This window comes from Meleagris gallopavo, chromosome 7 (assembly GCF_905368555.1).
Source record: "Meleagris gallopavo chromosome 7, MGAL_WU_HG_1.1, whole genome shotgun sequence".
NCBI lineage: Eukaryota > Metazoa > Chordata > Aves > Galliformes > Phasianidae > Meleagris > Meleagris gallopavo.
This window is the reverse complement of record NC_139410.1, coordinates 27,057,363-27,082,809: the sequence shown is the minus strand read 5'-3', so window position 1 is coordinate 27,082,809 and position 25,447 is coordinate 27,057,363. Positions and strand designations below refer to the sequence as shown.

Below are 25,447 nucleotides of genomic sequence, written 5' to 3'. Positions count from 1 at the left end.
TGAGAGCTAGGATACCAGATTCTATCTCTAGCTTCAGTTGTGCTGGCAACAATGAATTCTTATCCTCACATTTTGTCATCAGGTTGATGAGTTGCTAGAAAATCCAGGTTAAGGGTTAGACCAAACAGCAGGTCTCCAGCTGGTCAAGAGTAAGTCCTATGGAGAAAGAAGGGGACCACATACTTTCCCTAGATTTGTAACATCTGGCAGGCTAGTGAGAGCAGTGTAAGAACAGCTGTTTGGGAACAGAGAAGAAACACACGAATACAGAACAGCATGTCTGCAGATTGTGCGCTGTCCTGCCCTACCTCCTATAAAATGAGATTTATTATATTTCAAATAATAACCTCTGCTCTCCAGCTTTTGACAGAGCTCACTGAGGAACATGGAAAAAAAAATGAGCGAAGCACCCCACCTCAGCTCCCCCTGTAAGAAAGAGAATCAGAAACATTCTGCCTTCATTACTGAGCTCTTTGAATGCTCTCAGACTCAAGAGCAGTTCATACATGTTTGTTTTTACGTCAACGTTGTCCTTTAAATTAAAAAATTCTCTTCCTACAGATTAAACCTTTTCCATTGTGAACAAGGAAGGGAAGTATTCTTCCCTATTTTTCTTCACTTTAAGTAAACAAATCCCACTCTTTTAGCCTTTCCTCAGAAGATACACACCTTCTCACAGCATTTGTTCTCGCTGATGGCCATCTTGTGATGCAAGGTAAGGTACTAATAGGATGTTAATTTTTTCCAATGGAAATAGTCCAGTTGGTGCCATCTAGGCTTACTTGTGCAGTGCTTCTGACCTCAGTTTTAGAAAAGAACATCAACAGCTACTGAACTAACATCACTGTTTCCTGCAGTGCCTGGCTTTTATTCTTGGTCACCTCCTGCAGAAGTGTTGTCAAAGAACAACTCAACAACTTGAGAACAACTCAAGCTATGTTCCAAATCAGAAGAGCAAATTCAAAACTGCTCAGAAAGAAATACAAGCAGAGTCTAATAAACTCCAGTCAGTCTCACATATAAAGCAACAGGCATAAAGATATTCTCACACTATGCTTCCATATGCTGCTAACAAAGAAAAAAACATGTCACTAATCTTAAAAAAATAAAAATAAAAGTGCCTGTATTTGAGTAAAGGACAGATTAATTACATGCCACGCAAAAAAACCCAAACAAACAAAAACAAATAACATACTCCACTATAACAGTGCTTTTTGATCTCTTTCCAGTTTGTAAACACTGTAAAGTTTTTCAAGGCAAATGCTTAGCAAATCAATATCTGTGAGCAATAAGCCCACTTTATTGAATACGATCTACTGAGAAATTTCATATCCAAGTGAGAAACTACTGTAGATTAGACTGCACTGGTTATTAGAGAAACATCCATATGTGAGCTCATATGTGAATTTTGGATTTTCAAAATTACTCAGCCAGTATTAAATCGACTAATCTACAACAGAAAGTGGAAAGTTCCATTCCAAGGCCATTTAAGGCTAAGCAAGTTCATTTTCATATGCTTCCACAACATAAACAAAGAAATAACACACATAGAAAGCAGTGACTGCCAGAACCACTGTCTTGAGTTTACAAAGTTTCCAACTGCAGGGTCTATGGTTATATCATTAAGTGAATCCACATCAACGCAACTGAAGATAAATCAAGTCATATCCCTCATATCCTTTCCAATTGAATTTAACCAGCATTCGAACAAAAAAAAAGAGTACCGTGCAACATATGTCTGATATGTACACAACCTATAATGATGCAGAGAAAGATAGTCCTGTAAAGATTCACATCAGCTACCCTGATAAAAGATAAGCAATCAAAAGTATTCCTTATTGATTCCAAAGAAGGATCTTAAGTTCTGTTAGAACAGGCCTCCTGTACATCTGGAAAAGGCTAAGAATCATGCAACATGAGAGGAGATGTTAGTCTTCCACTGTAAAAGAGACAGCACTGTAGCAAACCACCCCCTTTATCTGGAAGACAGGTAAAGCTGAGATGAAATAGGAGTCCTGGCTAATGGGCAGGGTTTGGGAAGGCCCAGATGAAGCTGATTAAGGCCATTAATGACCATTAGCAATGCAAGGCTGCTGAGAAGAGGGGCTAATAAAAGAATGGGCCATTCCTTAGCAGGGCTGTGCTGGCCCAGAGTAATTTTTGGAGAATTTCTGATGAAACTCTTGATGAAAGCTACTTCAACAAACAACCAAAAAAATTCCATCAATGAAATTTCTATTAAAAAAAAAAAAGTCTTGATTAAATCAAAATGCCTGATGGTTTAAAATAGCACTCAGCATACTTCTAAGTGCTCTGCTAAATCAGGGCCTAAATGCAAAGTTGTGTTTGTCTCTTGTTTACAGGCAGTGAAGGACAAGCCAATATTTCCACCACATCTTTTTTTTTCACGTGTGTTCGGAACGGTGACAGCCAGGGCAAACCGGTATCCTGCCAATGGGGCCAATTTACAGTAGATGAGGATTCAGACCTACAGCTGTATTTGTGTAACCTCAACGCTGCACAGTTTTTCCATTATGAATATCTGTATATGTGATTCATAGAGTACAGTAAGCTTAAGTACGGCACATTGAATTATTCCAGACAATAGGCACAACTGTCATCCCACTAGAAAATTAGTGAGATACGTGATGTGACAAATGGCATTGTACTAATGGCAGAGCACCATTTCTAACACACTCATGATGAGTTTTCCTACCAAATACCAGCAAAAGAGATATGCGTTTTTCTCCTGACAGATACCAAGCCACAGTCATGCACAAACTAAGGCAAGAGATTCCTATAACGCTGACTAGAGAAGCAATAATTTTATTGCTGAAGATGGGAGAAAATTGCAGATCTGAATACGTAAATATGACTAATCTGGGTGTATATCATGCATCCATGTGTTTGCATCGCTTTTTAGAACTATCGTGCCTTTCCATTACATTAAGAGGCACCAAATGCTCAGGCAATCTAGGAAAGAATTTTCTGTTCCTTAGAATAGAAACTACCTAGGTGCAAATTAATGCACAGGCAGGATAGGAAATGTAATATCAAAAGAGAAAAATAAACTCAGATGAACAGAAAAAAAAAAACAATACGAATTATGAAGAGATCAGAGTGGGTCCCCCAGATGAGGAAACCTTCCTATCAATGTTCCACATCTGGGAAATACTTAGTAAACATAACTCAGGTGAAAAAGCTGTATGAGTTGAGTGACTTTATAGGCTCTTGTTCTATTCCCTGCATCGTGTGTGACATTCCTGTGACTCCAAATAGCTGCCTCTACAGCCAGAGCAGCCAGACAGATGTTCAGTGCTTTGCATCAGAAGCATGGCATTTCCCTTACAGAAATACCTATGTCTAAGGCCCATAGATACAGCTGTGGGATAATCATGTGTTTAACTTCCAACAAGTCATGAAACGCTGGGGATGCAGCTGGCACCTCTGTACAGGGTATAGGGGTTTCTAACAGCCGTGCTTGCCTGTGCCCATGTGTGGCTGTGCAGCAGGGTGGGAGGAGGAGGCTGTGAGATGTCCCCAGATGGGAAAACCACCACACAGCAGAGCCCAATCATCTCATCAAAATGTCAGCCACAGAAACACTTGGATACAGCACCAGGGAAAGAAAATGGCAGCTGTTGATGGCTGGAGATACTCTCTGTAGGGCATCTCTATGGCATGGGGACAGGGACACACCTAAAGGACCATGGGTGACCTGTGCTGGGGCAGGAACACAGCAGGAAAATGTTAAAAATCAAAGTGTAGCTCTATCAGTGGCAGAAAGAAACTTGTGCAGACATTATCACTGACCTCCTCAGCTGCCTGTCACATCACCACAAGTATTTTGATGATATATTATAAACCATGACAAACAGGCTGCCCAGGGAGGTGGTGGAATCACCAAACAGGGAGGTATTCAAGAAATGTGGAGATGTGGCACTGATGGATGTGGTTAGTGGGCATAGTGGGGTTGGGCTGGGAGTTGGACTTGATGATCTTCCAACATTAATGATTCTAAAAGCAGGGGAAATTGATAGTGTTTGTCTGCCTGTATTCTACTTTGGCCTATTGACACAATTACTGAGATCAAACATTTGTGTTGATTACCAATAAAGTAAGCAAAATTTCTCAAGTTGAGATTGTTTTGCTTGCAATGTCTTTTTAGTGCCTGTGTAAGAAGAAAGCACCCAGCATTGGGATGCCAAGTGATATGGAGTAGTCTTGCAATACAAGACAACATTTCTGAATTCATTTCCATAATGTATATGTTTACAAGAAGAAAATCCAGAGCAACCTGGTTTAAAATGACACTGACACTTCTGAAAACTATCCACAGATCATGGTCCTGCTTTCACCTCTTCAGTCATCACTAGCTCCTGAGGATGCAGCCTCTTGACTGCACACCCACCACCATATGTTCCCTACAAATAGACATGGTGGCTAACGTATGATATACTTTCAAAGATCCCAAGTTCTGCCACGCATGGACCATTTAAAGCATTTTATCCAGGCCAGAAAGACATTCATTTAATAATAATCACATATGAACATCTAAAAGATGCTTCACAGTAGTCTGTTAACCTCATGCACAGTGTAATTGCATTATTTCCTGACAGTTAGGCTCTTAGCACCTAACCTTCTTGAGATTCAAAGCAGTAAATAAAAAACCTGCTTTCTTTTTTTTTTTGTCCTATATATGTTGACTTCCTCTCTTTTTTCTATATGCATAGGCTTCCTTGCCCTTTAAAGCATTAGGGTTTTCTTGCCTTCCTTAGTTAAAAAAGAACTATAATATAATATAGTTATAATATCCTGCATTTGTACTTAAAAATGAGTTTTAAGTCTGTATTCAGATGCCAAAACTCTTTCTCTTGCCATACTGATTAGTGGAGCATTCCTGTGCCTCCTAGTGGAGCCAAGTTAGAGAAGCTGAAACTGCCTCAAAATGCTCTATATCAAAATTGGCAAGAGAAATTAAAGAGGAAATTTGTGCAAATGCAAAAGAAAATTCTATCAGAACATGCTGCCTCCAATTATTTTTGGATCCATTCTAATGCTCATGGAGGAAGCAAGAGGAATAGCAACTGCATATCCAATGTCAGCAGCAGGAAACTACAAATAGTACAGCACACCATGTTCCAGTTCCAGCAGCAGCAGCTTCAGAACTGTTTCCTTACAGTGAGGCACGGACACACAGCGAGGTGATTGCTGCCAGAGTTAGGAAACAAAGCAGGAACTACGCCATCACTCGGCTAATGTTCTGCTCTCTTGTTCTGAAAGGTCACAGTCGTGCTGGATGATCCACTACAAGTTGGATAGTAAGTGCTATAGACTGCTATAATTGTGTTATAGGGTGCACTTAGCATAAAGGAAGTACGCAGGCCTTCCTCATCCCCTAGCTGTGCAGTGGAGACGATGAGTTGTTACTGTTTTTATATTCTCGTCAAAAAGATCAGGTTCATTTCCAAGTGCCTTGATGGCAGCATATTCAGCTCCCCACAAAGAAAAAGATAATAATAATAACATGGATTTCATGGCACAAGGCAGGATGAATTAACACAAAAGGATGGAAAGCACTGAAATATCTGTTTTACACATCAGATCAGGACTCCCACTTTAGGACAACGCTCTGGTGTGAGAGGGGGGAAGGCAGTTAACACCTGTGGTTTGTAATTCCCTGTTTTTTGCTTTGAACCTTGCATTCCTTGTACTTTCATTGTGCTCCAAAGCTGATCCAGCTCAACAGTAGTCAGTCTCTCGCAGATGATTGCCCCTCTTAATGGGCAGCTGTCTTTATCTAAAAAATCAGCACCACAAATGCCTTCAGAACATTCTTATGCTCTTTGCTTGTGGAGGCTGAACTCGATCCAGTCGTGAAACTGCTATGGAATGAAGGTTCCATCCTCTGATCTGTCAAACCAGCAACAGACTCACTGCAGCAGAAGCAGAAATATCCATATCAGGCTCCAAAAGGTGTACTGTCCCTTCCTCCACAAGGAAGGAAATGATGGTTGCAACATTCACCATTAGAACCACTTCCACTGGGAAGACTGCTGATGAATATTCATCTAATTACCTCTACTGCTCCGCTCAGCAGGCAAGGCAATCCCACATCTCCTCAAACCAGATGGCAAAAACGGGTTGGTAGCTACTTTCAGTTGTAGGAGCCACACGGTGCAGTTGGTGTGTTCTTGTGAATTCATTCTGTTGTTATTAGCTTTGTCCCCAGACTTTCTACTGGTGGATGGAAGGGCAGAAAAGCAAATGTTCATTGTGCAATTGGTGTACAGAGGAAGACCCCCTGCATCCTTTCCTGATAGAAAAGAAAATAGCAGGATTGCGGCTTGACACTGTGAAAGAGCTGGAAGCTACTTTGGAACATAGCTAATAAAGAAGACATTTTGATTTTACAATCCAATTAGCATAAATGAGCTCTGTATGCGCTTTGAGGGGAGTTAAAAACTTCTATAATGATGTCCTGATCTTGCAAAATCTGTTCTTTCCTACAGATATCAAGGACAGGATCTTATTAAGCGTGACCAGCACTGGTCAAAGTAATGAACAGTTCCCACAGAGCCCAACATGATTACTTCCCACTCTGGCAACTCTTCTCTTTAGATTGGGGGCAACAAATTGAGGATGGCATCAGCAACCTGCCAGAAGTCTACTTCATATTAAACAGAGCAGATGTCAGCTAGCTACATCTTTAATTCAGAGCCATAGCCTGCAAGGATTGCAAGTCCCAGCATGCAGGTTTCTGAAAGGAGACGTACAGGATACACAGGATTCATCTATCTTTTATAAATGAAGGTCTCCAAAAATAATTTATCCCGAAGAGATATTTCCCCACAGTTCCCTAACAATTCCTTCATCGTGTCCATGACTTGGTGAGGGTGACTGCAGATTATATACAGCTTAGCTGCACCCTCAGAGCCTGCTACAGTGGAAGATGTTGATCCCACTCCAAAATCCTTTTAGCACATGACATCTGTGCTCACAGCATCACAGTGACTATCAACACACACTCTGTGTGCAACCACCCCTTGTTATTTTTCTGTTTCTTTAAAAAAAAAAAAAAGTCTGAAATCAGGCAAACCCAATGGTTTGGGTTATCCATGAGCCTAAGCCCTATTCTGATGTTCAGAAAAAAACAACAACAAACAACAACTACCCAGAAAAGATATATTCAGAACATCATGCTGCTTATTCAGCTGCATCAGAGCACCTAATGTTGGCTTATCCAAGACAGACAGCACTGAAGCACTTCAAGACAGAGCAGGAGAGGTACTCAGTAGCAAGAATTCAATTATTTTAAAATGCAAAACAGACAAACAAAAAAACCAACACACAAAAAAAACCAAAAAAACAGAATGATAGAGGATACATTTGAATAAGCACACTGAAAATTAATGAAAAACTTCTGTCACGAGAGCTATGGCTGCTTACTTTCAATGCTCACCTGTTGTATTAGAGCCAACCTAAAATGAGTGATATATATGATTAAAGTTGGCATAGGTTAATTTTGGGGAACACAAAATTTTAAGAACAGATATACAGGATCTCCCTTTGATATCAATTTCCTGTGTTGGTCCTTTGTCCTTGATGTTATTAGAAATATTTTACATAAAACATCATAAATGAAGTAGCATATTCACAGTACTAAACTAAAGCAATTCAAAGCATGTGTAGATATATATCTGTATTAAGCAGGAATGCTCCCATAGCTTTACATTTGCAAGGCCATTTTTTCAACTGAAAAGCTGCATTTCTTTGCTGTAAACACCCAACACCGTAGACATATTCAGTATGTTTCCGTGCTAGGTTCAGCAAAAATGTGCATTTAACTATTGCTTGTGCACCCAGCTCAGTCTCATGTTTGTACATCATCCATATAATTAATCTTTCAGTGTTTTAGGATTTGATATTGCAAGATAGCGTCTGCCAGTTCAACAATTTAGGGAGCTATCTGCACCTATTTTCTGTGTGCAGCCTGATATTATTAATTCTGTCAGAGCAAATACTTTGTGTTGAACATGGGACTTGTTCTCTCCGTTGTCATTTTCATTTCAGAGTGAGTTTAAATACAAAGGATGGCACAAGAATAACAAAAATGATGGTAAATCCTCAACAATCTTCTAAGCAAATGGCAGATTATTTGGACTGAAAGTTGACTTTCTATCCCTACACTGACATCCTAAGCCTGATTGTACGAAAGACAAGAAAAGTCATCCAGTAAGAATTTCTATACTATAAATGGTACCATATGCCAAGGGAAACTTCAGGTTATAGAATAAAGGTGTTTGTTGTTGTTTTTTTTTTTTTTAACCAGCAGTACAAGAAAGTAGACACTAGATACAGAAACAAGGCTCTGGGAGAGAACAGACACTATGTGCTCTGTGCAAGAGTACATATGTAAGAAAAAAGGTAGAGAAAAAGAAGATAAGCAATTTAAAATACGTTACGTTACTGCTAAATGTTGCAATTAAGCAATGTCTGTTCATATTGACAACTATTCCTTTTCAGGTCCATAAGCACAGAAATCTATATATTTCTTCTGAGGCTTATAAATAAAACCTGTTGTATCATGAACATGTTCAAGATCTGTTTTTCTTCCATGAGGAGTATTATAAGTGCAGGCAAATCAGGGTGCCCATAGTGTTGCAAATGTGCACTTACATAACTGGAATATTGCAAAGGGCATCAGCACAGGCAGCTGGAAGTAGGGTCTCACTTCTGTAAGTGGGTGGCAAAGCTGCCAATCCAGACATCAGCAAGGATGGTGCCAGAGACAGCAGCTAGAAAAACTGGCTACACAGATTCCAGAGTAGTTCAAAAGCACGTGGCTCATGCAAATGGGGCTCTAAGAACACACATTTTCTGTATAGCTAACAGCAGAACTCTTAGAGAGACCATGAGGGTCTTCCATTAATGCCAAAGGAAGATAAGACTGCCTGTGCTTTACATGACTGGGCCTCTGCTTCCTTAGCAGACACCACAAGAAGATCTCAAAATGCTATCAGGTCAGTGGATGCAAATAAAATTAGCCTGAAACTGAGTGGCTACACCTGATGAATAGGGAAACAACTGCTTTGGGCTGAAAGGACTACGAATCAACTACTCAAGCCCTTTTGATCTCTGAGAATTCTTTATATGGAGCTATATGTAAGGTATTTCATTTGTGTTTAGCTTGATCACTCTTCTAACAAAGCTCCCTGTAAACACATGCATCTTTACAAACACAGACCTCAGGTTTGTGCCTCTCTGAGGCAGCATCTGTACCTCAAGCCACCATCCTTTGTACAAGCATTCAGGATGGGCTAAGAACGAAAGTAGCATGCACCAATGAGCGTGACATAGACTCTCAGTCAAGTGTTTCTGCAGAAGACACTAAGCTTATCAACTCCTTTTATTAAGGAAGTCTTAGGGAGCTTGCCTCAGGTCTAACAACACCCCCCGTGTTCAAAATCTCCTGGAAAGCTCCTTACTGTGATGCTCACTTACTGCGCTGTTGTGATAACCATGGTATAAGCACTTAGATGGAAAATCCAGGGCACGCTGAGTTCTGTACGCCAGCACGGTGTTCATGTAACTTCAGTGAAATCTAAATCCTACACAAAAATCCATTGCTAATCCATGCTTATTATACCAGCATGATTATTACTGTTAACAGTTAAATACCGTTCATTCAATAACAAATCCTTTCCCATTGAAACAGCACAGGGGCATATATACTTCTCCTTGGTGTGAAAAGCTAAGGACATGCTCTCGTTATTATCCTGATTCTGATTTTTTCCCCTCCTAATACGCCTCAGCCCTAATTACCCACCTCCCAGAACTCACTTTGCATTAATTTCACATGGCAGCTCCCTCCGACAGCTTCTCAGTACCTTCCTCATTGGTTTCCCACTCTCACTCCCTGGGACACATCTCCTTTCCAGTAATTTCTAAACCACCATTCCACACAAAATCTTTGAGGTAATTGTGTATAAGGCATGTAGAAGAGATCAAAGAAAGCAAGTGCTTCCAGCAGTGAGATGAGAGGTGAAATGGTCCTTCACTGAGTGGATTTTATGTCAGTTCAAGTAGTCTGTCCCAGGTGCTGTGCCTTTTTGCATTATACAAATCCATAAGAGTTAATGTGACATAGTATAAATAGGAAAGTTCTGCCATCTACTTCTGGATCAGTTTAGAGTGTTTTGACACAGCTCAAGAAGGAAAAGAAGAGATGAAAGGCTACAAGGAGGAGGTGAAAATACTGCTGATCTTTCTAATCTTTCTAATTCTGCTCTTCCATAAAGTCAGCTAAGACACATTTTTTAGAAATATTTCCCCAAATAGAGTCACTTGACTAAAGGAGCAGTAACAATTCCTCTGCTTAATGGACTGTAATAAAATAAACTGCATCCTATTAGCTAGAAGGATCATATCATCAGATTTGTAATGCATTTTATTACAGAATATGCAGCATCATAATTTTGGAGAGCAGTATAAACGGAAGTAATGTTTGAAACAGTTAATGTCGATATGTGTCATGCAGTCACAAATACACTCCTCGAAAGCAGCAAAATAGCCATGTTGCTTTCTTACTACCACCTTTCTTTACCCAACCCAATGGATAGTTTATACATTTTGCATTCTGTTTTTCCATCAAAATTATCCTGCATCTTTTTAGACAACAAGCAGCTTATTGAGCTTTCATTCTTTCTGAGAAACGTAAACTTTTAGTAGATGCATTAGTCCAATAATGGTGTAAGCATGGTTCAGATACTCAGATCAGATATTCATTGGATAGTCTCTCTCATTGGCTTCACCATGGAACTAGAGGTTCTCTGTATTTTTCTAGAATCTGTATGGTGTTAAGTTTGACTTTGAACCAGGAACTTTACATAGTACTTCAGATTAACTGCAAATGAATATCCTGCTAAGCGGTATTTCCTCCTTCAGGAACCGAATGCCCCATTATTTATTTGACTGCATGGAGACTAAGTCGAATAGAGACAATCTGGTAGAGCAGCTCTTACTAGTTCCCTTATTTAAGCAGACCAGTCAGAGAGAAAGCCTTGAAGCAACACTGCACTTGAGGAATTTTATCACATTCTAATCACTCTGATACTCACTAAAAACTTCCCATTCTCCCATGTTGGTCACAAATTCTGCAAAATGGGTGCAACAGCCGTGGTGCAACAGGCAGGGCTCTTCAAAGGAAGATTTAGTATGGATGAGGCAGAAGGTTTTGAGTGCAAGGCTGCTGCTTTGCTGCCCACTGAAGACTTGATGTGGCCAGTGGTTTGCCACTAGACTTTCCACAAAGCTGGTCCTATCCAAACAAAATGTTTCTCTCACCACAAGCTTCCAGTGAAATTCACTCATTGCATTTTCCACCCCCATTGCCATTCTTTTGGAGTCTGTTCCATGGATTCTGTGGGAAGGCAGGAAGGAGAAGAGGAGATGAGGTACACATGACCATGCAGGATCTCCTCTGGCTCTCGTTAGAGGCTGACCGTGATCAGAAAGAACAGCCTGCTCTTTCTTTGCTGTAGTGTTACAGGTTTGCCATAGAGATCCTAGGTTCAGTCCAGCTGATAACAATGTTGCACATATTTAATGTGGACAACACTGATTACATCATGATAACTGTTTTTCATTCACATACATGCAGGGGTAGTAAAATTGATATGGAACAAACCCAAAATGATGGGGAAATTCCTACAAAAGTAAATTTGGGTGCCAGTTACAAATGATTTCCAGAAGGGATGGAAAGCCCAGAATGTAGGGATATTTTTTTTTGTCTTTTTTTTTGGTATTTATTCAAGCACAAAACATGTGGACTGTTGCCTGAATTCTTCTCCCTGTCCAAATTTCAACCAACAATTAACATTTCTAGGATAGTTACAATAGTTGGATCTACGTTCATTGTGGTTTTTTGTTTTATACAGTAATCAGTTTGGACTGGACTACATTTATTCATATTACTGATTGCTAAAATATTTTCCCTGTTACCCAGTAAAAACACAGTGAAGGCTCAGTTCTAGTTTCAAAATTATGTACATATATATGTATATACATATATTAGTTGGTGAGGAATGAACTTGTTGAGCAGTGAGGGTTGGAGCTGCACTCGCAGCTGAAATGTGTTATTTATCAGCAGATCTTCACAGTCAGCACTGCACAGCATGTGAACTTCCTTGCACCACTCTGCCAAAGCTCCCCATGGCTGACCTGCTTGCTGGCTTGAGCTTCAGGGAGCTCCCAGCCTCCAGCTGGTGATTCCATTTCTGTGCTGCCTGTGCCTGTGGCGGAACCCAGCTTTGCCTTTCCTTCTGCCCCAGCACAAGATAAGAAAATGCCAAAGGTCTCTCTCTCCCACTGGTTTGAGAGGGAGAAGCCTGGAGTGTGACTGCTGCTGCCCTCTCCTTTTATTTACTGATAGACCTTCTGTAAGCTGTAATACTTGTAGTTTGAATAATCCATTTGTCCAGCCACTGTCATTTATAAAAGTTCCTACAGAGAGACGTTATGGAGAAAAAAAAAGTGAACTGATTTGCTGTGGACATCGTGGTTTAAGAAGGATCCTACATGAACATGCTGTGTGTTTTTCCATCTTGTGCTCCCTCCTCCCCCTTTATTTTTTTCCATCTTATTTTTAAGAATTTTTCAGGCAATGAGGACAGCTGAAATTTTTAAAATCAGAGGTGTCCAGAAAATGGAAAGCTCTTGTCCATTTTCACCTATATTGGGACTGGTTTCCTAAAATAACACCCAGTGAGTATACAGGATATTTTAAAAGGCCCTAAAACCTTATTTATATTCAGAATTTTATGTTGGAGTTTGAGCTTTTATGGAGTATTAGAGTTGTCATTTGATTAGCACTAAATGACATATCCAGGCTGAAGGGTGAGAGCTGCGCCTCTCCCCAGGAGACAAAGACCTCCTGGCTCTGTAACCACACTGAACAGTAGAGAGTAGAGTTCAAGTGAGAAAATGGAGGTACCAGGAAACTTTAAAATTCAATGCGGACAGACTGTGGTGGATATTTAGATTATAAAAGTGGAGACAGCTCTCAGTCTGGATTTTGCTCTGAACTTTTTATGAGACGTGTACTTTCCAGTCTCAAATGGTCAGACTACTTCAAAGAGATCTGCGAAAGGAGAACAAGTACATTCATATTTTACCTTCCTAACAGTCTACCTATGTGAAATGAAAAGTAGAAGGGTCTGCAGCTTTCTCTGCAAGAACGTTAGGGTGAATTTCACAAACTGGAAAGATTAAAAATACTGATTTAGAGTATAAAGCAACAGCAAAAGACAAGGAAAGATAAGGTGAGCTATTAAGAAAGGCCAAAGTAATAGTATATTTAGTTATGAGAGGCAGGTGAATGAGAGGTATCTAGAAGACCAAAATGTCAGTTTTGTCAATTGGGAATTGCTCGAGACACCCAGTATGAAGTAGGCAGGAATCATGTTCTCACTGCTTCTGTCCTCACCTCAGAAGTCTCACCTACCTTCTGACTTGCCTAAACCTTACACATAACCTCCCAGTAAGACATGCAACGAACGCAGCTATCACTCTGCTCAGGCTTGTATCACACCATCCTTCCAGGAGACAGAAAGGAAAAAATATTTTGGAAACTTCAACAACATAGAGTGATGCCGGGCAACAAGAACTTCATGAAAACAGTTTCAATCCAAGAGCTTTCAGCTGAGAAGGTTAATAATATCAGCAAGAAATCATCATTAGAAGAATAAAAACTTCGTTAATAAGTACTCGTCAGCTGAAAAATCCCAAAGAAATTGAAAATCCAAGCTGACTGAACTACAGCCACTACTGGGAAGGACAGTATAGTTGTCAGCAATCTGCTTACAGCAAGTCATGTGCAAGGGAAAGGGAGAGGAAAAAGAAATTGTAGCATTTTGAAGAAAAACTGCTATTATGCTTTCTTGAGTGGTACTACAGTGATTCTGATTTTAGAGAGTCTCATCTGAATTCAAGGTTTTCCCAATAAGAGGATTGATTACACAATGATGGAGCCTTTGCAGCCACAGAATCCCTTAGAGATATTCAGTAGATGCTTTGAAAACCAGTGACCTGTGCCTTTTTCTGTGCTACTAGGATTGTATTTGCTTCCACAATGTCTTATCCCTGACATTTAAAAATAATACTAATCTGCAGTTAATATTAATATTAATTGATTAAACAGATCATACTCTACAGAATGCCCCATCAGATGATATCTGCATTTCTTTTGCTGTTCCTCCTGGGCCCGGACAGACACAACAATAAAATGACAGACTCATCCATTAAATGAAGATGTAGAGACTGGGGCTTGTGATGGATGTACAGACTAGATAAACAAGAGTCCAAGAGCTCAATACCTTCTACTAAGAATACCCTAGTTCTGTGGCCTAGAATTTCAAATGTGAAGCGAGGACTTCTCTCAAACCACCTAATGAGATGCCAAGTACTTCTGTGTTAAGAAGGAGAGACTGCCAAGATTCCAGCATGACATAGTTTTCTAAAATAAATTCACTGAAACTGGTACCTGCAAATGCTTCCAGCGGCAAAGAGCAGATGAACAGTGGCAGTAAGACTGCTTTATTGTGCACTGCTGAAATTTGAAGGGGTTATTGTGTATGAAACCTTGTTAGGGAACTCTGTTTTTCATCCAGTCTTTCCAACAAATGAGACAAAATTCTATGTTTTGCTTGTAGAGAACTTCTCTATCTGCTACAGCTTCCCAAATGAGTATCTCCTAAGGAGAGAGGGGATGGGGAGGTAGCTGCAGCAATACAGCACACGTGCTGAACTATGGCTTCCTAAAGCCATGTTATTCACCAGTGGTTCTGCTCTATGTTCTTTTGTGTCCCGTATTTCATTTTGCAACCAACTATGTGCTTTCCAGGCTGATACACCACATTACAAATGTCTAAGAATTACAAAGTCACATTGCAATCTCTATGGAATAATTTAATGTTAAATAGTTTTCAAGAAAGGTCTTATGATGATGAACAGAAATCCTGGCCACTGATTCAGTGTCAGGTATGAACTGAAATGCCATCCTTATGTGCTGTTTAATGCAAAACAGCCACAGTGAGTTTTGAACCCTATCATCATTTCAGAACGCTTTCTCTTGGTCTGTTTATACGTTCAATGCAAACACATTCTCAGATCTCCTGCTGCAGGAACTAAGTGGCCATGTCCTTGGTACTCAGTTCCATTGGTAAAGATTTTACCAGTTGCAACCTAGGAAAGGGAAACTGAACATGTAGTTTGGGATAACAATTAGGAGGATTTAAATGACAAATTTCCTACAGACTCACAAGAAGTGCAAACAATAATCATAATGAATCAAACCTTAAAATCATTCTTCATTAGGCGCTGTAACGTAGGTAAATATATTCACAAATTTAGTAACAGAAACTTAAAAAATACCGATTCTTGTACTGATGTGTACAAAATTTACCCACTGTGACAAAAAAAAAAAGCAGATTAATTTTCATCAGAAGTGATATAGACAGGTTATTTGTGGATGTCATTACGCATGCTACATCCAACAATTAGTTCAGTCAATTTGGTTTATGAGTCATACGAAGTACATCTGCTGGCAACATGAGATTTACACCCGTGATCAATACCTCATGTGGCTAATTATAGAAAAAATGGTCACAGTGCCGTTGTGATAGTTTAGGTAAAAATAAAAAGGAAAAGCACATTCCCTACCTTCTCAGCATCTTGCTCAAAAAGTCGGAGTTGAAAGCACTGGTCTAGTTTCAATTTGCGGACGTGCCACATCTGATGTAAGTGTTGCCGGGTAGAATGCAGCTTGTCCAAAAGGCTGGTAATCTTTGGCACAAGACTTTGAAAATCCGCACTTCCAGGAATGCAGTTCCTACCAGAAAAACCATCACTGCACCTTATGCATTGTAGTAACCTCTGACCCTCACGGTCCAGTTCTTCCACAGGAGCTTTAATCACTTTTTTCTTAAGCTGTGTGTGCTCATCAATCAGCCTCCTGGAGCCCTCAACGTCAACTGGAAACTCCTTCCTAGCCAACATTTCCTGGAGGTCCTCCAGCCTTGATAATAAATGGATGGCACTGTTGAAAAACTCTTCCAAGGAGACACGTAGCTCTATCCATTCATCGTGGTTGTAATCCAAGGATCCTTCAAACTCATCTGTCAGTTGTGATGGATCTACAAGTTTTGCCAGGCCTTCAACAGATACCATACTTGTCTAAGGAAGAGAAAACGACAGCATCTGAATTAGTGACTGTGACCAGAAATAATGGTGTAGCCCACAAATAGCATGAGAGGATTATTTTCCTCATCAATACATAATTGCAACAACATTGCAAAAGATGCTGAGGACTCTGTTTAACTTTGGAGAATGAACGGATTGCAAATGTTCCCATTAATTACACTGATTGTTTTTATTTATTCAAAGATGTGGTATTTACTGCAGTAATGCCTGTCCTTTTAAACCAGTCTGTGTCAAAAATATATCACAGGAATACTTCTGTCATAGATTAACTCAGTTGAATACTGCTGATTTCTTACCATCTCTGTTGAGTATGTGGCTGTGATTGTTTATAAAACAGGTAAATGGTATTAAATGGTTCTGTGGCTTATGTTGCATTCAGGCTAGCGGCTGTACTGCAGCGAACATTTTAGGCACTTAAATTAAAGTAGGTATTGTGAACTGCCAAAATACACAATATGCTGGCTTTTTTTTTCTCTTCCAGATCATTCCAGTTCGCTTTTGCCACAGGCAGAGCTCTTTCACATTAGTAATTTCTAATTCAATTAAGCCAAAATCAATGCAAAAGTGAAATGTCACTGAAGTATTAACAATTAGAATTTATTGCTAATAGAAAGAATGGCTCATGAATCCATGAATCATACACAATCAATGAGAGATGGTTTTAATTCATTTAGACTCAGTAATCAGAGATAAAGAAATGCAATGGGTGCCTGGAAAACAGCTTTCAGTTTAAGGACCTAACAACTGATGTTTGCTCCCACTTACTTTGGACAAATTACAATTTTTTTTTCTGAAATATGAGCATAAAGTTTCGAATGTTATTATATATCTTCTGTGCTGTCATTTAACACCCAAGGTGGTAGCCCTTAAAGAACTGCCATTCATACATAGAACTGTATTCACCAGTGGCTGCACATCTACTCCCACAAAATCAGGCCTCTAAGGAATGTCAGAGTTTGTGCTCTTCAGAGGCGGATGCACCCAATAATCACAGAAATCTTGTAAATGTCATCTGTAAAGAAAAATACGTAATGTCTGTCCATTATCCTGAACTATGTCCAAAAGAACAGACTTCCCACTGGTTTTAAGTTAATAATAGGCTTTTCTTCCAATTTTTATCCATCTGAAACTATCAGGCATTCTGCAGTGTATTAAGATGGGAATTCTATTGAATACATGCTCAGCAGAAATATTATTTGGGAAAAAGCTTTCAATGTTCTTTGGTTTGGTGAAGAGGGAGGAGCCAAACTGTGGAAAAGTAAACACACAGCTTCAGAGGGAACTCAAAATTCTAAACCTCCAGACACTAACTCCTTGAAAAGAATTAAGCTTAGATTTTAACTGCCTGACAAGAAAGTATTTCTCTGTGGCCAGTACCTGGGCATTCCCCCTGCAGTTCTTCAAGCTAATGCAAGCATTGCTCTTATCGTGCTGAGAATCTGGCATGACAATATAGCAAAAAGGCTTTTCATTAGGAGATTTCTGTAGCAAATTTCTTCACTCAGATTTGTTTCTCTGAGGAGATTCTCATGAAAACAATCTTAGTTAGGCAGGTAAGTGGTAAGACAAAGTAAAAGTAACTCAGGGATCACCCATTTTTCTTCTAAAATTCACTTTAAAAAGCACTGCCCACTATTAAAGCCTTTGGCAGGAGAAATAAAAGAATCTTGAATGCACCCCTGGATTAATGCTAACTAAGCAGCCCAACCCATTCCTCAAAATGGCAGGGCATTCTGGAATCTGCATAGGTGAACCAAACCTTGTCCTTTTTTCCTATTATTCTGGGTCTGATGAACTGCAGGGCATGTTTCTCTCTCCAGACTGTAACACAGAATCATTCTGCCAGAGGTTCACATACAATGTCCAGATCGTTAGCCTCCACCATGGCCATATTCTGTCCTGGCACAGGCATAATGGTTCCATTAAGCACAGAAGCAGAAGTTGGCTAAAAAACAGACACTGGCAACTGTTTAGTTTTGTAGATGGGGTGATTCAACAGAGACTTCCATTGCCTTCCACTGCACTCACCTCCTGCTGAGTACCTTGTGTTTGATCAGAGCTGTGGGAAAGCACTAGGATTGTGAAAAGAGGGTGCATGTGTGCTGCCCCACACAAATCAAATAAATGTGAGTCATATTAACCTGTGATGCTTATTTGGTATTCACAGTACTTATGCAGAGAGGAAGAGCTGCCCCAGGGCTTACTGATAAGCAATAGCAACCACAGGAACCCTTTAAAACAGAAGCTCATGGATAATGGAGGCTGTATTGCAGTGGATCTACAGGACTGAGCTTCAGAGCTGCACATTCAGAGTCTGAGTAAGAGAGACAAATATAAACTTGTTTATCAGCAAAATAAAAAAACAATGATTAATTAGTGGCTGGGCATGATTGATATATAAGCACTTCACATGCCTGAGCTTTGCTTTTCTTTGGGTAAGAAGCTGAAGTTCCCAGAATGCTAAAAAGCACTAAGAGAATATAGCTGGTTTGTCTTCATCAATGGCAAAGTGAGTAAAAATCTCTTTAATTATGCAGTGTTGTATATTGGTTACCTATCAGAGAGCCTGCCTGAGGCAACTTATCATTAACAAGAATTGTTTTTGTTAGCCCTGAACTGTAAATCTCAATTAAACTAAAGTGGTGACAATATATGGACAAATTTGATCTCAATGTCTTTTATTAAAAGAGCTATTAACTGAAGTTGCACTGAGGTCAGCTAACAAACTCACACCCATACATTACCAACTAGAGAACTTTGTCTTCGCTATTTTGATTCATTTGGTGCTTGTTTGTTTGGAGCTTTTTGTTTGTTTATTGTTTGTTTTTCCTAAAATAAATACAGAAAAGGCTAAATGCAACACCATCAGAAATAAAACTCACAGAAAAACCCTCACCAATGTGACCCATGGATGTGAACATCACCAAAATGAAACAAGCACCCCACTCTACAAGTGTGCTCAGAAGGCAACCTGGTGCCAGGGCATGCACCTTTGGGATGCAGTCCTCAGAGATCATCTTTTCTCTCAAGGACAGGGCTTGAGAAATCTCTTCCCTGAAGAACATTTTTTATGAGGAATAATGCTTTGCCATACATCCCTCACGTGGCTCTCACCTCAAAGATGAACTTGGAACTGCCAAAGTTTGTCTTCTGCTTCTGCCAGAAATTATCAGGTTTTATAATCAGGGCAACATGAATCTCAGCAGGGAAGGCTTCTTGAAGAGTCTTTAGGAGAGGCTTGATCAAATCCCATTTTGATCCCCGCATATCAATAATAACAGTGAATCCTCGTTTACAGACATCTTCGCTGTAGGAATAAAAGCATGTCAAAATAATTAATACTGAGGGCAGTCACACTGAGGTTTAACTTATCTTACTACCATTCAGTGCTGCAGAGCAAAGGAAGGGATGATATACTTCAAAATAAAATGCAAAAGTATACAGCATTGAGGTTATATCAATTTTAAGAGTTTTGCCATAATTAATCTACACGAAGTGTATACATTTTAATCTCACATTTCCTAAGAACAGGCAATTCAAATTTCCACTGAAATCACCTGTAGTTTCACACAATCCAAATCAGAATCAAATCTATCTATATAGTACCTGAATATATATGTGTACAACAGATTCTGCTTTCAATCTGTTGAATTTAATTCACAATCAAAGCCAGCAAGCAGGATCCTGTGCCTTAACATTGCTGACTGCTCATATATTTGGGTGCTTTCATTTTTAGAGGCCCCACTATGGGCTTTTTAAAAATGTGCAATTTCCAGAAAAGTGCTTGCCAATCATTCTGTGAAAGGAAGGTCCTTGTGACTCACTATGTGCACTGCTAAAATTGAGGCCCTTTTCCCCTCCTGATCGATCTTCCAAATGTTGCTGGGCTTTTTATGTCTGCAGCCTTAATTTTCTGCCAGCCTGTGCTCCTCGCTTCTCAAACATTAAAGATGGCTGTCTAGCCTCATCCTTAGCAATGTGTATGGAACAAGAGCACCACAGCACCAGCTTGCCACATGCCTTCCCTTTTTATTCACAAGAGAAGAGAAAAGATAAAAGAACATGTTGGTTCAAGTCAAATCTGGGCAGCTTTCTGAACAGCTTTTCCAGGGACGTAGTACTGCTTCTCAGAAAAAGGGGTATGGCTCAAAAGCGTCATCCTCCATCTGCAGCATCCAAACATTAGATCAGAACTGACAAGTGTTGACTCCTCTGACTGCCCAGCCAATACACCTGCTATGGATGGCACTGAGCTCAGAGAGCCAAGGTGTCTCCTGTGGGCCCTGGGCAATTGCATAAAACACGAAGTCTCAACCCCCACTAATATTATTGGGATGTTAATGACTAAAAGTCATTGCCAAAGCACTAAAAATGACAGCATGGCCTAATTGCTGATCACAATTCAGTCACAATGCAGCCATAACAAGAAGATGCTGAAAGAATTGTAGAAAGAAGAAAGGACGATATAAACCAAAGAAGAGAAACATGGCAGAACGTGAATCTATTTTCTATAATGGATGTAACAGGGAGGTACAGAACAAGAGATTCTCTTTAGCACATGAATACAGCACACTTGGCCTTTCTGCAGACTGGCCATCATTACAAATAGCTTCATAAAGGTATATGTAGACATAAAGGCTTATGTGAGATAATTAAAAATAGCAAGTGTTGATATGGATATCACAAGAGAGAATCCAAAATACACTGAAGACAGATATTATTAAGCATGCTTATAACGCAGAATCATAATATTCTGTTTAGACTCTATATGAAGACTCTCAGTGCACACACACATATTTTCACTATATTCTACTCTCTGAATCCTTAAACATTTTCTGCTGGTATGATCTAGATCACATGTATCTCACTAAAACAACTCTGTAAAGCTTTCTAAGTCAAAGATGGAGTACTTTTCATAGGAGGCACACTAGATTAACATCTATAACTTAAAAATGAAAGCCCTTGGTGAGCTCACTGAGATGTAAAAACGTTTCTGCACTGACTGCCCCACAGCAAAGGGTTTTTTGCCATGTTAAGGGAAGTCCCTAAATTCTGCAGCCTCCATTCAGTGCCAGGAGCAAGCAGTCACAGCCAGTGAGCTTGGTCCTCCACCTTATTGGCGCACTCAGGGCATGTTACATGCAACACTCTGTGCAACGAAACACAAGGCAGACCAGGCATCTCCGAACACTGTTAGGAATACAGATCTTTTTATTCTCCTTTTACCTAGTGCTGAAAGGTCAGACATCTGATCCTGCCATAACTAATGCCAAAAAATGCTGTCAAAGAAGCTTTGTTGGTGTTGCTACTACCTCTTGCCCTTTGGAACTACAGTGGAGACAAAGAACCAAATCAGAAAGGACCTGAATAGGGGTTCTGTGTTGTTTTTTTCTTGCAGAGCTTTATGGGGTCTTCAGCAACTTCTGCCAATTCACTGAACCTTGTTATACTGAATGACTGATTTTTCTTCAAACATTTGACACAGAGATCTAGTAGCCAAACAAAGAAGAAGAAGATAAGTGTTTAAGTATTTATTTAGATAGTAAGCTCCTTAGGGCAGAAATCATCTACCATGGTGTGTTTTTCTAAGGAGTTTGCCTCCAGGTACCTACACAGACTTCAGCTGCTTAGCATTAATTTGAAAAAAAATATGTTTTGAGAAACTATACATGGAAATCCAAATAATTCCACAAAATATTTAAAAACAATTTGCAAAAGTACAACTGAATGTGGATGTGAAAGGCTTACACAAATGTGGGGACATCTTGTAGTTTAAAAAAACATACATTGAAAATGACAATATTTGAGTCGTAGTATCCCAATACCGACAGCCATTGACAGGGCTCTAAAACAAGCCTCATTTGTAGACAACAAAACACCCATAAATTCTGGAGAGTCAGGGTAATCTGTGAGCATTTGTCATCCTTGACAGTCAGTCATTTTTCATCAGTTACCTCAATATGTAGAGGAAATGACCTTAGGTTCCTTTTGAATAGTCTCGCCATGCTTATTAAATTTACTGTTTAAAAGCAACAACTGAAACCCTCCCCAGTTTAGCAATTGATCGGGAAAAGCATCAGCAGCAATCAAACTTCCTTCGTACTGTCCAAGCAAGCCTTCCTTATCCCCAATTCTCAGGAGGCTGCAGCAATCCACATATCTATTAGGCACAAGCAATCATTTCAGGACGGCAATTAATGTTGATTGTGGTGCTTAATTTTTTCCGGTATCGATATTTGACCAGAAACTGGAGAAAATGCTCAGATCAAGGTATTTGGACAATCCATCAGCCCTTTGACTGCGCTCATCTGGACTTGATTTGCAGCAATGAGCACAAAATATCTGATAAGTGATGAGTCATTTCAATTGCTACACTGCTTTTAAACAAAGACTGAGACTACCTTCCAAGTTTACTAAAAATATCTGGGAATATTTGTAAAAACAATACTTATGATACGTTTGTTGGTGTTTTTTTGTGCTTTTTTTTTTTTTTTTAACTTTTTAAAAGAATAAATCCAAAACTCAGAAGTAGATGTGATAATTTTGTCAAAATAAACCCCTCTATTTTGGTTTCTAGGGTGCTTTCACAAGGTTATTTTCTCAAGTTTCCTCTTTAATTCAGGCACATTCTAAATTGTGTTTTCTTTGGCAAGAGCTGGCTTGCTGGGTACCAAACAATATTGAGCACTTCATGCTTTCTGATTAATCTTTGAAAAAACTACCATTGATTATATGTATTTTTCATCCTTGCAATTTGGCCAAAGCTTCTGGCATTTAGAAGCTTCAGCACTTGATTAGCTGAAATAACACAGTATCTCCATTCCCATTTTGCAGTGACGAGTTAATGAAAAAGCAACACATTTAGCACGCCTGTTGGGCCACTGAAACCACAGATCTGACATATATGGCATCTCATTCAGAATATGATTTGTTAACAGTGAGAGTGAGATCTCCTTCAAGGAGGGTCAGTGTAACCTTGTCAGGAGACACTCTCAGCATTACAAGTAGCTCGACGAGCATCAATTTGTAAGTACAAAATCTGCAGGAGCTTAATTATTTTGAGATCACCATTCCGTTGACAAATGTGGCTGTAATCAGTCAATTGATTCACTAGCTGAGGGTGGAAAAGCGAGAGGAAGAGGAGAAAAATTAGTATGTGACAGCCTCTCCGAGGCCTCATCTCATACTGAGATTAAACTAACTCTCCTGGCTAGTTTCAGTATGCCGAGGATCACTTCAGTAATGAAAGTGTTAACATGTTTTTATCTACTGCAACTGTTTATCCATCTTGTCTGCGGTTTGTTTACACAGCTTGAAAATGAAACTGGCTGGGGACGTTTGTAATCAGTGTCACTTACTGGCTGTAATTGTTTGGTTCTTCACTACCAAGTTGAGCCTGAAGATCGTCTTGCCAACAGAAATAGTTATCTGCTTTGTTAATATGCTTTCCAGTGAATTTGGAGGACAGATAGTCCTTTCTTATAGACTTATTTATGAAGCACTCTTGAACCCACATTATTTATTAAAATATCGGACATTTAATACTTCTCAAAAAATTGTATCATGCTCATCATTCCAATTAGCATTCTAGTTATCATTCCAATTAGTTCCTGAACGCTCACACTGCCACCAGTGGTGTCCCACATCCCCCAGTGGCTGTGGCTGTCGGGAGTGCTGGAGCAGTCCATCTGCACACAGATCCCAGGACGCCTGCTGATCCTCACATCCTCTTACATGCTGGTGCATCAACCAGCAGTGGGGAAAGGCACATCCTAAGAGCACCACTACTCTGGAATAACAATTCCAGGAAAGCTCCGACCAGAGAAGTTCAGCTACCCAGAAGTCTGTAGGTAGACAGGCTTCAGCCTAAATTTTTCCTTTTATGTTTTCTTACTTGGTTTCACAATGCTTTTTTTGTAACTAGAAGAGAAATATTTATCCAGCCCCCATTTCCAATCAATCCTTTGTTCCTTGCTGCGACCTAAATTTGTTTCTTCTCTTGCAGCTTCAAAAAGGAAATACTCATTCTCTTTTTCAAAAAAAGCAGTTTCACATTGGCTGGAGCTGGGTATAAAGCAGAATCGCAGAGAAATTTCAGTGACATCTTGTAAAGAGACTTGGAGCCGGTGAGGCCCAGTCAGAGACAAAGCTCCTGTCTCTGGTTTCCAGCCATTGCTCTTAGGGGACATGAGATGTGACTGCAAATGGCACTAGAATGCAGATGCCTGGGCTGCACAATGTCCACATTCAACCCCTAGTTTTGGACACTTGTCAACAGGAGGGAATAGAAAAACAGAAGAAAAATATTCTGGCAGAAGTTTACTGGTGCCAGAAAGGGTTTTTCTGCTATTCTCAAGCAAGTAGCTTGAGCGTGACATGCTGGTATTTTGTTTTTTCCTTCTAAGAGAACAGTTCTGAAGTCAGAATGATTCTTCTGTATAATGTTGTAAGCTGGGAAGCACTCAGACACACCTTGACGCAAGAAAACCTTTTTCCAATATTTAACCATGTTCATGTAAGATCCAGAGTCTCTACTAGAGGTGCAGGTCCTCTGCCAGGATAATCTGTCAGGATTCAGCAGGGTCACCCTGTGTTGTTTCCTATCTAGGCAGAAATGAAAAATGTACATCTCTGTGGTCACAGACTGGACCAGATCTCTGCAGGCATTCATCTTCTTATTTAATTGAGCAAATAAATATTATTTTAGAAGTTTTCCATCTTTATTCAAATAGCAAAGATACAAAACACAGCTGTGTCCAAGAATGCATGATTGCAGCTATTAAAGACAAAGCTGGAGGATGAATATTACGATTTTTCACATTCCTATTAACTTTCTGCTGGTTAATGATGCCTGCATACAAACCCATTTTTGTACAAACCCCCTTCCCCTTTTGTTGTTGCATGTCTACTACATTTGGATCAATATTTGGCAGGCCTTCCATGAAACAGCTGCTGAGATAAATATGAAATTAATCAAGGCTTTGGTTTTGTTGATGCTGGGCTACATCTAAAGATTTGTTACTACAACAAAGAAATATTCAGACAGTAAGTACCACTCAGCTCTCTCTTGAGCCTTTTGAAGTCTTATATTTGGGTTATCAGAAACAAAACGAAAAATGATTTACTAAATGAAAATGATATGTTATTTGCTGGAAAAAAAATATTATAGTTGCACTGAAATATAAAT

At 39.6% G+C, this 25,447-nt stretch overlaps 1 protein-coding gene across 20 annotated transcripts in view; it reads right to left on the bottom strand.

The window, feature by feature from the left end:
* Positions 1 to 25,447, bottom strand: part of KALRN (kalirin RhoGEF kinase) — a 451,786-nt gene that overhangs the window by 246,590 nt on the left and 179,749 nt on the right. For all 20 annotated transcript variants that reach the window (XR_014884476.1, XR_014884477.1, XR_014884475.1 and 17 more), the window contains exons 4-5: positions 19,375 to 19,567; positions 15,721 to 16,233 (exon numbers count right to left, since the gene is read on the bottom strand). Coding sequence is in view for 17 of the 20 variants with exons in the window: in XM_085228421.1 (XP_085084547.1) it covers positions 15,721 to 16,233; positions 19,375 to 19,567 (706 nt within the window). In the remaining 3 variants the exon portion in view is untranslated. The remainder of the gene's footprint in view (positions 1 to 15,720; positions 16,234 to 19,374; positions 19,568 to 25,447) is intronic.